General features: G+C 46.5%; 1 protein-coding gene across 1 annotated transcript in view; it reads right to left on the reverse strand.

The window, feature by feature from the left end:
* Positions 1-14,252, reverse strand: part of Mcph1 (microcephalin 1) — a 151,436-nt gene that overhangs the window by 106,516 nt on the left and 30,668 nt on the right. The window contains exons 10-11 of the mRNA XM_042699854.1: positions 8,813-8,850; positions 6,176-6,338 (exon numbers count right to left, since the gene is read on the reverse strand). Coding sequence (XP_042555788.1) covers positions 6,176-6,338; positions 8,813-8,850 — 201 coding nt within the window. The remainder of the gene's footprint in view (positions 1-6,175; positions 6,339-8,812; positions 8,851-14,252) is intronic.

Below are 14,252 nucleotides of genomic sequence, written 5' to 3' on the forward strand. Positions count from 1 at the left end.
GTGCTACAACTCAACATGGACTTGAGCCAGATCCGGGAGTTCTCAACCACAGGCAAGCTATGGTGACAGAGCTGGAAAGAGCTTACAACTGGTAGCATGGGCCGTGGCCGCAAGTCAAACACAGCTACGGAAGAACAGTGAGTCCACGGTATTGTGAGGGCTCGGTGGAGACAAGCTACGTAAGGCTGAACTGCTGGCTGCTTTCTGGCCTTATCATTTAAACTACTGGCTTGGCATAGCAACTTCTGCTCTAATATCTCAAACCTTAGTCCAGGTTTTTAGATGTTTTCACTGAAAAAGGCAAAGCATGTGCGGCTAGCATGCAACGTGTCATTCCTGTCTCCCTGTCCACCTGTCCCCCTGCCCAGAGCCTCATGTTGCCTGGCCCTGGGCGCTCAGGCCTGGGCCTCACCACACCCCAACCTCCACACCGTACATTCAGTTAACACACACTACGGCTGCCATTGCACACTGGCGCTTCCCAAATTGGTATTTATAGTCTCCATCTCTTTCCTTAGGACACACACACACACATTTGATACACCTTTCTACATGAATGTTGGCTAGAAAGTGCTAACGCAATATAACTATCCCAGAATTTCCTGTTGTACCCCAAACCCTGTCCACATTTTCTCCCCTGCCTCATCTTGGGAAATGACATTTCCTACCTTAAGATATTCTAGTTTAAAAAAAAAAAAGGTAGTTTGGAGTCACCTTGCCTCCTCCACTTCTATAAAACACATATAAGGCCGAATATCTATGACTGCTCTAGTTTTATAACCTCTGATCAAGCTTTATTCATGACACTGTCAAGATGAGAATTTAAACCCCAATGCAGACTGAATTCTGACTACTGCTTTGCCCTCCAGCAGGGGTGAGGGTAGGGGGTGAGGATGGGGGTGGGGGAGGGGGTTCCCAGCCACATGGAGTGGACTGGGGAGAGAGAGGAGACTGGGTTGTGGGACGCGTCCAGTGGGCACAAGGCAGTGCCCAAGTGCACATCGACCACAACGACAAGTCCCAAGTGAGGGTCTACAGATTCATATAGCAACACACGCAAACACAATGCGACAATCAGCTCAGGTCTCCAGGGGCACTGTGGTCACATCCATTGCTTTATTTTCTGTTGTGTTTCTTCCTGTCTCCCACGAACAGGAAACAGCGCAGCTCCGGACATGATTTTCTTTTCTAGGTATCTGCCAGACAATTTAGTCATGAAGCAGGAAAAACATGAATTATTGTCTTTCCTGAAAATAAGAGTTTGCGCTGGAAGAACAAACTGCTATGAGCATGCAGAATCACCAGCAAGCCGCAAAACAACAGAAACAAAAAACTTTAAGGAAAAATTTAAACTGACTTTTGTTACAGAATCGCCGTGATTTTTTTCTATGACTAACTGCCCACAGACAACCATCTGATTTTGAAGAACCGCTACAATGATCCTTCACAGAAATTTCCAGAAAACACTACACAAACCCTGAAATGAAAACACTCTCAGTAATGTTTTCCTTGGAGACCAGTTTCTAATGTAAGCCAAAGAGAATATTTTAAGACTCCCCCAACGGCACTGGAAACAGGCTGGAAGAGGGCAGGCTGGGGAGAGGGACTTCTTGTACAACACCATCAACGTATAGACTGTGACCTCTCCACACCTTGACCCTATAGAAAATTACAACCTGGGAAGGTCATCTATCATTTTATACTACTTACGGATTAAATTGGCTACTCAATTTTGGTAATTACGTGGAGTGACTGTCTAGGTGGTGCAGCAGTGGTTTTCTCCTAGAGAAAAGTTTGGTTTCTCCTACTGAATTTCTTTTAGAATTGGAAGGGAGCAGCAGCTCCATTTGTCTCATTGTGACAGCAGAGATTTAGTTCACTGGAGGGTGCAAGTCAGCAGTAACCAGTGCACACGGACCCACGTGTGCTCTCAGGGCTGGGGAGCGGCCCCAGGGCGCACATCGACACCAGGCAGATCTCAACTCCAGGCACTCACTGTGCGCCGTGTCCACAGCACCGACGCGTCTGCCACTGGTGGCAAAGGTGCGCAGGCACGGGAGGAAGGGCGCCCGGAGTCTGTATTCCCCGGCGGGAAGGGGGCAGGCCTGGCCGAGCAGCACCCATAGGAAGAACGGGGGACACACCGGCACGGGAGGAGAAGCCAGCCAGGCAGCCAGGCCCTGCAGGGACGCTGCTTCATCCCAATGGCCGTGACCAGGTCTCTGAGAGAACTGACCCAGAAAAACAGAGTCGGTCCTTAGTTAAGCTCAGGCCACCATTTGGAAAATGGTTTGTTTCAACAGTACCTGGTGGAAAGAAACCATCTGGAAGTGACGACTTCATCCCGGTGATTTGAATAAGGGCCTGGCAGTTCAAGTCCTCAAGCGATTGCCGCTCGTGGGTATGATGTTGTCCACGTGCTTAACCTTTGGGGTATTTACACAGGTCCTTTTGGGCAGAGTATTTTGGTGTCTGGGTTCAGCACTGGAATGACTCAGTTCTGGGAGACAGGATGAGGGGCAGGACTGAGTCAAGCACTTCTCCAGAGGTGCTCTGCTCACGCAGGGGTGGTGCTCGAGGGCCAGTCACGCTCGGCTGTGAGCACGATCAAGGTCGTGCAGAGGCGGCCTGCTGATGCGGGATGGGGCACTCTCCAGTTCCCAATAAGGCCAACAGGATGGAAAGGTGAACGGAGAAGGTACCCAGCTGAGGGCTGGTAATATGCCAAGTGGAAGACATCCAAGGGCAGGTTCTGAGTAAGTAAGGAGCCCTCTTGGATGAACATTCTAGAGAAAACTCACAGGCAGTACAATTTACTGGTTCATTACACATGTGTGTGCACACATGCATGGGGTCCTCGGTGCTGGCAGGGAAAACACACACGAGTTCCTACCCCTCACACACCCCAGGGGCTGCTGCTGGCATCCAGACCTGTCTCAGCTCCCGGCTCCTTGTGTCCGTCCTGCTGACAGTTTTGCCTTTTCCGGAGCAGCCCAGAGATGGGGTCAGACAGTATCTGACCCCTCAGATGGTTTGCTCCGCACCGCAAAGGTAATGGACTAGCCCAGCTTTGCTTCCCTTTCATTCCTGCTAGGACTCTCTTCCATTTCTGGGACTTCTGCTCACCACCCAGGGACATCCTAAGTAAAACTGCCGTAAACAGCCATGTGCAGATTTCTGCCTGGACCCCAAGCTCTGATTTCTGTAGGGTGGTAAGTACCTGGGGGCGAGGTAGGGGGGAACTGTTGAGTGAGACAAAGTAGATATCTGACATTCTATAAAACTGCAGCTCTGCTTTATGGGGTGTCTATGGAAATTTCCACTCCCACCGGTGGCACACAGCCTTGCCAGGGTTTCTTGCTCTTTTACTTCAGCAGTTCTACTAGGTAGGCAGCTTCCTCCTGTGGCTTCTCAGTGCCTTTTCTTGGGTGCCTCAGTATGCTGCACCTGTTTTCATGCCCTCATTTACCATCTGTACATTTTTGGTAAATATTTGTTCAAACAAATTGTTTTTTTGGGGGGAGGGATGGTTAGCTACTTTGTGTGTGCATGTGTACTGGTAGTGGGGCTTAAATTCAGAGCGTAAGCACTTTCACTTAGCTTTACTGCTACCACCTGAACCACAGCTCCACTCTGGCTTGCTTTGCTGGTTAACTGGAGACATAAATCTCAGTTTCCTGACTGGGCTGGCTTTGAACGGAGATCTTTAGATCTCAGACTTGTGAATAGCTAGGATTAGAGATGAGAGTCACTACTGCCTGGCTTGGGCTGGCCATTTTATTTATTTATTTATTGTCAATCCTGGGATCCTGGGGCTTAAACTCTGGGCCTAGGTGCTGAGTCTCTTGGTGTTCAAGGTGAGTGCTCTACCACTTGAGCCACAGGGCCACCTCTGGCTTTTTCTGAGTAGTTTACTGGAGATAAGAATCTCATAGACTTTCCTGCCCAGGCTGGCTTTGAACTGTGAGCTTCAGATCTGAGCCTCCTGAGTAGCTAGGATCACAGGCGTGAGCCACTGGTGCCGTTTTTTTGTTTTTTGTTTTTTTTTAATTTTTCAGCCACGAGATTTGCAAATGTTAGTAGTACAAATATCTGACAGTAATATTTTTCATAATGTTTCTCACATTTACTTTTAAAGTAAAATGTTCAATTTTGATGAAGCCCAAATTACCAATCTTTTCTCTTATAGAACCTGCTTTTGCTGCATAGTAAAGAACTCTAACCTGTACCAAGTTCATGGTGGTTTTTCTCCCATTTATCTCTATGAGCTCTCCACCCCAAAGTTGCCTAGTGACCCATGTGGAGGGGGCTCTGAGCTCCGTGTGAGGCACCCAGGATCCTACTCAGCACCGCACCCCGGAGGGACCAGGCCTCACCCCGGGGATGCCCTCCAGCCCCATCACCAACACCAGGCCGTGTGCTGTGGGCATCCTGGACTCTCCGAGGATGCGTTAGCGCGAGCTGGGGCCGCTCCTCCGACTGGGCTCCTGCCTTCAAAACCACCTTCCTTGACCAGATCTGCTCCTGCCTCCAAAACCACCTCCCCTGACCAGATCTTAGGCTTCTCCAGATAAATTCTAGAATCTCTGAGACTCTGCTGGGATGATGTCTGGGAACAGGTCAAATCTATAGATCATTTGGGGGAGGTGTGACACTGGAACTATGGTGAACCCTTCAATCCACATATAGTGTCTTTCCTTCTCTCCCTTCTTGTAGTTTTTGAATTCTTTAAAATCAGAATCTTACCGGTTTTTAACAGACAGATCCACATGTGCTTACTAAGCTTATATTTACGTATTTCAGGGTTAGCTTGTTATTAGATTTCTTGCATCTGTCTACACAATTGTGTTGCCTGATTTCTTCCTGTCTGACTCAAGTGCCTTTAACTATTTTCCTTGCTGGGCTGCATCTGTGCTGCATGCACTCACGGTGCGATAGAGCACCCCGGGGTCATCTTCCCGAACTAAGCATTGCAAGTGTGCTGAACAGTGTCTCCCGCCTTTCTCTGAATCAGCCAACCCTCGCAGCCTAGGCCTGGGTCCAGAGGTTTCCATCAGAGATGTCCGGGCACCTGGGCTGGGAGTCTGAATGTGAGTCAGCAGGGACTGCTGCACTCTCTTATCGACTCTTCCCGGATGGCCTCCAGTCCCAGAGGAACACGCTGGTACAGAACCAAGTACAGATACAGATCTTTAGCAAAAAGATAAAATATTTCTCTTCTGAAACCTGAGGGAGGGAAGGGATGGCTGATGAAGACACACAGATATTCGGAATTGGAAAGAAAATGGAATTTATCCACAGAAGCTGAATTGTAAGCTATATTTCACACAGATGACACAGTATCATTGTTAGTTCATAAGCAGATAAAGTAAGCCAACTGCTACCAGTAAGTATTTTCTTTTTAGTACAACCTTTCATAGTCTGTGACTTTGAGCCTACATTTATTTCTTAAACCCTCTCTAACACAAAGCTAGAGAGAGGAGAAAGAAGAGAGCCATTCTTAACATACATCTGAGTTTGCTTTTACAGGGTAATTCTACCGCTTAAATGAACAGGGATTAATACAGCATATTCCTGGGGAAGGAACAGGAGGAGGGTGAGCGCTACCTGTAACACATGTAACTGATGGTCCTTCATCAGACAACCAGGCTGCAGAGGACTACAGCCTGAGGACCGAAGTAGAAACAGAATGGAGAGCAGACCACTTCGATTTTTATGATTTAGGGAAGTGATGATATATATTTAAAACAGTACCCTGTAGGCACAGAAATAGGGCAGATAATATACGTATGGACGTGCGCAAGATGAAACATTTCCAAGTGGGATTAAATGAACATGTTTCCATCCTAAGTAAATCCAGCTGGAAAAACAAGCACTGAATTCTTCTGGCTTTTCAAACCATCGCTAGCATGGGTCACATTATTTCTTGGTCAAACAGAGAGCAACACTCCTTTGAGTGTGAGAAACACACGTGGTATTTTTGGTCCAAGTCCGTTCTGACCTGATTTCTGCTGGCGGGGGGATTCTGTGGAGGGGGCTCCCTGGCTCTCTCCCCAAGTGAGGCCCAGGCTGACCAAGGGAAGGCAAGACACAGGGCGCCCATGGCACACCCGCTCTGACTCCGAGAGCCAGCGCTGGGACCGCCACGCCGACCGAGCCCCCGGCACAGGCTTACCCATTCGTAGGACAGGACCCAGCAGCCTCGGGCCATGCCGAGCAGCACGTTCAGGGTGCGGAGCGGCCTCCCGGCCAGCACGTGGGTGGTGGTCTCGCAGACCTCGGGGGAAAACGAGAAGCCGTGCAGTTTCTTCACCACTTGGATGACGACGTTCTGCTTCCTGCCAAACAGGGAGAGCGTCAACAAAACCGACACACCGGTGGCCACGTTGAGCCACAATAAACCAACACACCGGTGGCCACGTTGAGCCACAATAAAAATCTAGAAGGCTGGGCTCGGGAACGGATTTTGGTCATAGCACTCACGCCTTACTTTCTTTACAACTTTCTTAATTCCTTATTCGGGAAAATGAGACCTGTGCAGCTCCCAATTCTGTCCTTTGTAATGGCTGAGCAAGCTGTGTGTGGCTCCCCCGTCTTCCCTGGGCAGGGATAAAGCGAGCCCCCGAAACCCGAGCCGGGACACCTGCTCAGGGCTCCGTCTTCCACACCAATTATTTATTTCCTAGGAGTATTTGACCAATGTGTGGTGGTCAGGACCAAAGTTCTTATTTGTTTTAAAATGACTTTGCTTTAGTGTCAAACATGTTTACCTACTAAGAAAAAAACAAAGAGCCTTTGGCAGCAGGCATCTGTGGTTTATGTTATTTAAAGGCTGAGATCTGAGAGTCATGGTTTGATCCCAGCCCAGACAGAAAACTCTACAGACTCTTACCTTTAAGTCACGAGCAAAAAGCCAGAAGAATGGTTCAGTGGTAGAGTGCCAGACATAAGCAAAAAAAGCCAAGTGAATACAAGGGCCTGAGTTCAGGCCTCAGTACTGGCATGTGTACGTGCATGTGCACACACCACATCATCAAATCTTAGGGCAATTGTTGAGAGAGGCTCCTTAATTTCACACAGCTTGTTACTATTTACTTCTGGTCTGTCATTCTCTTAAAACACTATTCACCTGTGTATTTTCCATTTATCTCTCTATGTGTGTATGCGCATGCATGTGTGTTAATAAAACCCTTTCTATCTAACTCCTTGCCACACGACTGGCAGTATGCCTTTGTGGCGGAAGGCTCGTCCCTCAGAGCGAGGTCTGGGGGCACAGGGAGTGGGCACACAAAGGCTGCCGGCTGCCTGAGCCAGGGAGCTGACGCAGCCTGCGTCCCCTCCAGGGTGGTGTCACGGGGAAGCAAGCGCCCCCCCCCCCCGCCCGCACACACCGTCTCCTGCCCGTCCGCCCACCTCCCGACGCGCCCTGGTTTTCCCTCTCGCCAGGGTGCACGTGCCCGTCTCCACCGGTGAGAAGGGGCACAGCTGTGGCACAGCCGCCATGCTGGCTTGAATGCTCGGTGAGGGGTGGCGCTCTGGTCTAGTTATCGGAGAGGCTGTGCCGAGCAGGGCCACGAGGGATGCTCAATACAGGGGAAAAAGACAACAGAAGGCAAAGCTGTAACAAAGGCTAAAAATCCCTGTAAACTAAGGAAGGAAACCTCTAAGGAATAAAACCTCAAAGAAGTAGAAACCTCTAGACTAAGAGTCCAAGAGCTCTCCACGTCTGGACATCTAACTTTCCCTGCTCTAAGCCCCGGGTGCCACAGCAGAGTGTGGAAAGCGTAAGTGATAGTGGCTGTCTTTTAAAAAGATACTGCTTCATCCAGGCGGGAGCCTGGCTACATAGTTATACTGATGCCACAACCACCACCCACAAAAAAAGAGTAAGACTACAGTGTGGACAGAATGAAAAGCTTCTGTTTTAAAGCCTTTAATGAGGAAAAATATCCCTAGTTATTAACGTTTGGGATTAAAAATAGGGAACATTAAAGATACTGATATTCAACAATCATTTTTAGATTAGACAATTTACCATGTCACAAATACTCCATAACACACTTATGAAAGGTACACACAGACGCCTTTTCAACCACGTAACTGCGGCGTTGGGAGACTGGGCGCTTGTTTCCACGCCGGGCAGGACAGGGCAGAGTCTGCGCACAAGGAACTGCAGCGTGTACTCCTCCCCAAGCGTATTTGCACGGCAGTGGCCCAGCATTCTGCGAACGTCTTAAAACCTCAAAACCTGTGACTGATCTAAACAAGTGTGGTTTTTCCCTGTTAAATAGGAATCTAAAAATCTGCTGCAGAGATTATAGGATGGTATTTTTGTTGGATGTTCTCTGTTGTGCTAAATGTTTAAGGAAGACGATAAGAGCCTGCCAGCAAGTCATTAACTCTTTCACGAGATGGCAGATAGCTGCTTCAGCGTGCTGGGGACAGAATTCTTTCCACCACGGGGTTCCTTTAAGATCATTAAGGAAAATGTCTGGCTGGCATTGCTCTGTTTATTGAACATCCATGAGGTGAGGGGTGAATAAACAAAGCCATTGGTAATTAAGAAAGCAAAAGGAATAGCAAGAATAGTACAGGCTGTCTAAATAAACCCGCTAAGCTTTTTAGCACTAAGCTGTTCACATTTAACCACACTTTAAATTTTTCAATAACCTTCTCAGTCTGGCATTAATTATATCAAGGGAAAGTAATACAGTATAGATCTGTGAACTGCCTAAAGCACACAGAATTACAAACTATATGAGAAAAGTCTACACTGTACATTAAATAGGAAGTTATCAAAACAAGTACTTACTCAGATGGCATGCTTGTCATGACTAATGTTCTTGTTGGCTAAAGATGTCAAAAGAGAAGGGACAAAAAACAGTCAAAAACATAAAAAAAATTTTCCCACAGAAATAAACTTTAATGAGTTTCTTTTTTAAAAAAAAGTTGCATCTCTTAAGTACTAACATATAGGCAAATATCAAAGATAAAAAAAACTGTATTCCTGGAGAAAAAAACAGCCTAGGATACAAAAATTTAGATACTTTTCTAAAACTAGTCCAACATCATCCAGACATAGGTAGAAGAGGGGGAAAACCCCCTACAAAAAACACAGAGAACTGTGTTATGCCAGGAAGCCAGAATAATCCAAATGTGTTAGCACGTGGAATTTAAAGCTAGGAGGTGAGACTGGCTTTACAGACTTGGTGATTCTCCCCACGCCTATGAACAGCCATCATTCCAGATATATCTAATGCGTGGATATAATACCCACTGTCAAGGAAATACCCCCACCCCCTGTAGGGAGACAAAAAATTTATTGAGTTGGAATTTGCCCTTACTCAGAACTGAACGTTTTCTTAAACAAAAGACATTTTCTCTCTCCCCCACTTCCTTCTTTCCTCGCCAGTCTCCTCTCCTTCCCTGCCCCTCCCTCTTCCTCCTCAGCCTGCACACTCACTCCTGCCTTGAACGGCCCACATACAGTGAATGGGGAAAAGCACATGGACTACAGACTGACAAGAAAGACGGGAGAGGCCTGTGTGCAGTGTGTGTGCACTATATATGCGCCATGTACTATGTATTTGGGTAAGGCAGAGGAAGGAGGGTGAAGAGTCAAAAAGATGATCAAAGGAAGCGCTGTGAGGGATGTCGGACAGACCAACAGACAGTGTTTTCCCTGATGTTGTTCGGTCTGGCTAGCTCTCTCCTGTGTCTGACCCCACACATGGAATGGCTGCAGGACGGCTCCCTGAATTGAGCCCAGAGACAAGGCCCGTAGGTGCGAGTCTCCGTTACCAAAGAGCAGGCCTCCTTGGGTGAGGGCTGCATGGCCCAGGGCAGAGGCTGGGTAGTGGACCTACACTTAGAAACCCAGGGGCTCTGTGTGCAGGAAAAGAAGCTCATGCAAGGGCCTTGGGGAGCAGGGGCAAGGGAAAAGGAAGCTGGCCTCACTACCACTGGAGGTCTGCAACGTCGGGCTCCTACTCCAGGCCTCTGCCCTCCATCACTGCTCTTCTTTCCTGTGCTCACCCCTGTATGGTGGCCGACTAGTGTTAAACGTGTCAGCACCTGGCTGACAACTCCCGCCTCTGTGTATTTAGCCGAGACCTACACCTGATAGCCTCGCTCCAATAGCCATCTCCTCTGCATTTTCACTGGGAGGTGTAATGAGGCCTCAAGTTTGACATGTCCCAAATGAAACCACCGTATCAGCCAAATAATTAGGCCCAAAAAAGAAATAAGGCAGTTGCAATTTGGAAAAGAAGTAGTAAAGCTCTCCATCCATCAACAGATGAGATGGTTTTATGTGTAGAAAACCCTAAAGAATTCATAACAAAACCATGAGAACTAATAAACTCAACACATTTGCAAGATATAAAATTAACTGAAAAAATTGGTTTATATGTCTATGAATAGGAATCATCTTAGAAGGAAAGTAACAAAATAATTACATTTATAATAGCACAAAAAAAGAATAAAAACTAAAGTATACATTTATCAAGGGAGTACACGAATTGTACATTGAAAATTTTTAAATGGCGCTGAAACAGATTGGGAAATGACTTAAATAAAAAGCCATCCGTGTTCATGGATGGAATGATGGAAAGTCATAATATTGTTGAAGGTATTAACACTATCTCAACCAATCTACACTCAGTGCAATCAAAACCCCAGAGTTTGTCTTTTGATGTTGAGGAATGGAAAAATCCATTCTAAAGTTTATGTGGAATTTTATGGGATGCCAAGTAGCTAAAACAATCTAGAAAAACAAAGAAGCTAGAGGATCCACAATTCTCAACATTAGAACTTTCTACAAAAGTTACATAATCAGAACTGTCTAGTAAACACATGCAGATACACGGTATCCAGCTGCACCTCTGGTGCCTGACTTCCCCGAGACCAACTACAGAGCAGGGAGAGAATGATGTTTCCAGTGGGGCTCTGGGAAAGCTGTTGTCTTGTACTATATATACACATGAACCCAGAACAGAACAAATACCTACGTTCCTGGGTAAATCTATAAAATTCATAGGGAAAAAGTAGGGAAGCATGAAGGCAAGTCTGGCAATGGTTCCCGAATACAACAGCAAAAGTAGGTACAGGTGAAGTCGATAAAGTAGACTTCTTTGAAATGAAGTATTTTTTTACATCAGGGAATACCCTTAGGAAAATCAAAAGATAACCCATAGAACAGGAGAAGTACCCAATGGTACTTCTGATATAGGTTTAATATACAGAATATGTAGAAAGAAACTCTTACAACAAAAAAGCACTCAATCCGCAAATTAAAAAGTAAGCTAACCACCTGAACAAATACCTTAAAGAAAATAGCACAGAAACATGCTAGAGGAATTCAAATGAAAGCCTCAATAGGATAATGCTAGGCTGACAGCTAGGTTGGCCGTTTAAAGCAGAACAGGACAGACTGTAACAAGTGTGGACTAGGCGCGGAGACATTGGAAGCCTCACAGGTTTGTGGTAGGGAGCGGAAAAATGCAGCCGCAATTGGTAGACATTGTTTGTAGCCTCAAACCAAAAGTTAGATGTGCATGTTGAACCCACAATTCTACTTCTAGGCCTATAGTAAATGGAACCGAAACAGACACCAGACACTTGAACATTCTTTAGCTATTTGAGCAGTCAAAAAAGTAGAAAGAGCTTCTTTTACGTTCTGTGATGAGGTAACATCGACATGGGCAACATATCCAAGGGAAATTCACAAGAGAGGACCCGACCGATTACCTGATTTTTGCTACTGTTCAGTTAGATGCAGTTTGGCCTGTGGATGCCCGCGTCCTTGAGTCCTTACATAAGAAACTGCAACCTCAGTGCACACATGCACGGGAGGCCTAACCTGGGGCAAAGCTTTTGGAAGAAATAGCTGAGCTCCAGCCAAGCACAGCGGCTGGGCTTCAGTCATCTGCAGGGGGCCGGTGCATCAGACCTTCTTCACAGAAGACACATGCGTGCAGGGCTGGAGGCAGTCCCTCCGATTTCTCCCCGTATGTGATGCCTGCCTGGGCTGCAGAGCAACATGCTGAGAACCTCTTCTGGTTGGGAGGGCTTTCCAACTTACAGCTTGCTCTTTCCTCCACTACAATCGGTTACAGTTGGTTTGTACAAAGCTTTGACGGTTTTGTGTCAGAAACGAGACCCAGAGCAAATGGGATCCCACGGTGAAACCCAGGCTTGTGGTGTGACCGAGTCCAAGTACTTGCCGGCACCCGCAGTGCCTGCTGGCCTCTCCAGTCCTCGGGCTCCCGGGTTAGTTAGTAGCTTCAAGCTTCACAAACCTGCATGTTGAACTCTCTCGAGTTTATTGGAGCAATGTTTGCACTGGATGGGATCCAGGATTGGATTACGTCCAGTAATTATCTGAGCTGGACCCAGCTGCATGCTTTAGATGTTTGATGGCTCAGACACCAACTGGGTTAGGCGCAGGAGGCAGGTGATGGTACAAGAAGACATGGAATGACAGATTCATCAGATCCAAGGAGTCTAGAAGGCCTCCATCTTGGAACCTCTCCTTTTCTAGACAGACGGGAAACTGTCCCCCAAAACAGACTTGCTGGGGTTAAACAAGATACTTTAACCTCAAGAGAATTGCTTGTTTGTGGGTGTTTCAACGCAAGGAATTCCACATGTTTCAGAAACAATAAGGTGCATTTTGGACTGGCACAGAAGCTTTCAAAAGTCTGGATGAAAAGCTTAAGTGAATATTTAATGGCAAAAATATTTTATTTTGCCTGGTGATTCTAGTTGATGATGCTCTGCTTTTAGCCTCTTCTGCGTGCTCAGAATTCAGTAACCTTTTGTTTATTACTTTCTCAGCTAAAAGATGGGTGAAACCAATGTTCGCAGAACCTAGGCCAGCTTCTTTTGGTTTATGGGTCTTGCTATCCAGTGATCTCTATGAAGAGATGGATGGCTTACAGAGACTTTGTAGAAAGAAACAGAGGCTCAGATTTTTTGAGTATCTGTTTTGAGCCTCAAAGCAACTTGTTACTACACTGTCTGGGGGAGCTAATAAGGGACCACAAAATGGAGGGACAGCTCTGACAGGACTTGGGAGACACACCCAAGGACTCCCAGTGATTACAGGTATTCACAGGTTTATTTGTGTTCACTAAACCAAAGGAGAGAACTGGGGTGTGGCTCAGTGGGAGAGCACCTGGCTAGCAAGCAAGAGGCCCTGAGTTCAAACGCCAGCACCATCAAAAAAACCCCAAAACACAAGACACAAAAGCATACAACATATACTGACACGTTCAGATAAAAGTGTGACAGTCTCAGGAACAAAACTGTATGGTAAAATTGTCTTAGACAAACCATCCAGCTAGCTGAAGACTTGTCACACACTGTCAGTGCACCATCAAATGACCCAGCCCGGGAGACACCAGTAATGCACGGTGCTGAGAGCTAGTTCAGTGAAGGCATTTTTTTTTTTTTTTAAGTACTAAAGAAGGAGTGGACAGCAGTCTAAGAGGAAAGGGGAGGAGTGAGGAAAAGGACGAATGTGACAACTGGGAAATGGTGTTGTTGATTTTGTTTTTAGTAAGATCAAAGGTAAGGCAAATTAAACAAACACGTCTGTTTTATTAATGATAAAAAGCAATGTTGATAAAAAATAAAACAGTCTCTGAAATCTCTTTGGGTTAGAGCTAGTTTAAGGTAAACAGTGAAATGCTTTTACTTAAAAAAAAAAAAAAACAAACACAAGTGAAATAGGACATACCCAAATTTGGGGAGATTACAGATCTTGTTTGGCTGTGTGAATGGATGGATACTATCAGAATCACAGAATTAGGTGAATTTTGATCACGGGGAAGATTTTTTTTTTTAAAGAGCAAATCAAATAGCTCAGAAGCTATGTTCTCAGGAAGGTCATGCGCAGTGGTAATTATTACTGCCGCGTCTGGGAATATTTAGAAAAGTTCACATATACCCTACCCACGTCCTGGGGCCCTGTTCTGAGCCATACCACCACACATCCCAAACTGCAGGTGTGAGCTGAAGAGCTGAGCCCAGGGCTGGGGCTGCTGCTCTAAGCAAGCAGCTCCCCCCGGCTCCCCACGTGCTCGGAGTAGCTCCTCGTTTAATAGGAGGAATTCCATGCTTTACAGCTGGGCTCATAGTAGAAAACTGGGCCTATGAACAGCTCCGTAACTCCAATGGCTTTCCTTATATGACAGGTTTGTGTTAGAATTCCAGAAGCTCTTAATATTGAAGTTATTGCCAAACGCTTT

Source organism: Dipodomys spectabilis, unplaced genomic scaffold (genome assembly GCF_019054845.1).
Source record: "Dipodomys spectabilis isolate Male_0828 unplaced genomic scaffold, ASM1905484v1 ptg000263l, whole genome shotgun sequence".
In the NCBI taxonomy this organism is placed as follows: domain Eukaryota; kingdom Metazoa; phylum Chordata; class Mammalia; order Rodentia; family Heteromyidae; genus Dipodomys; species Dipodomys spectabilis.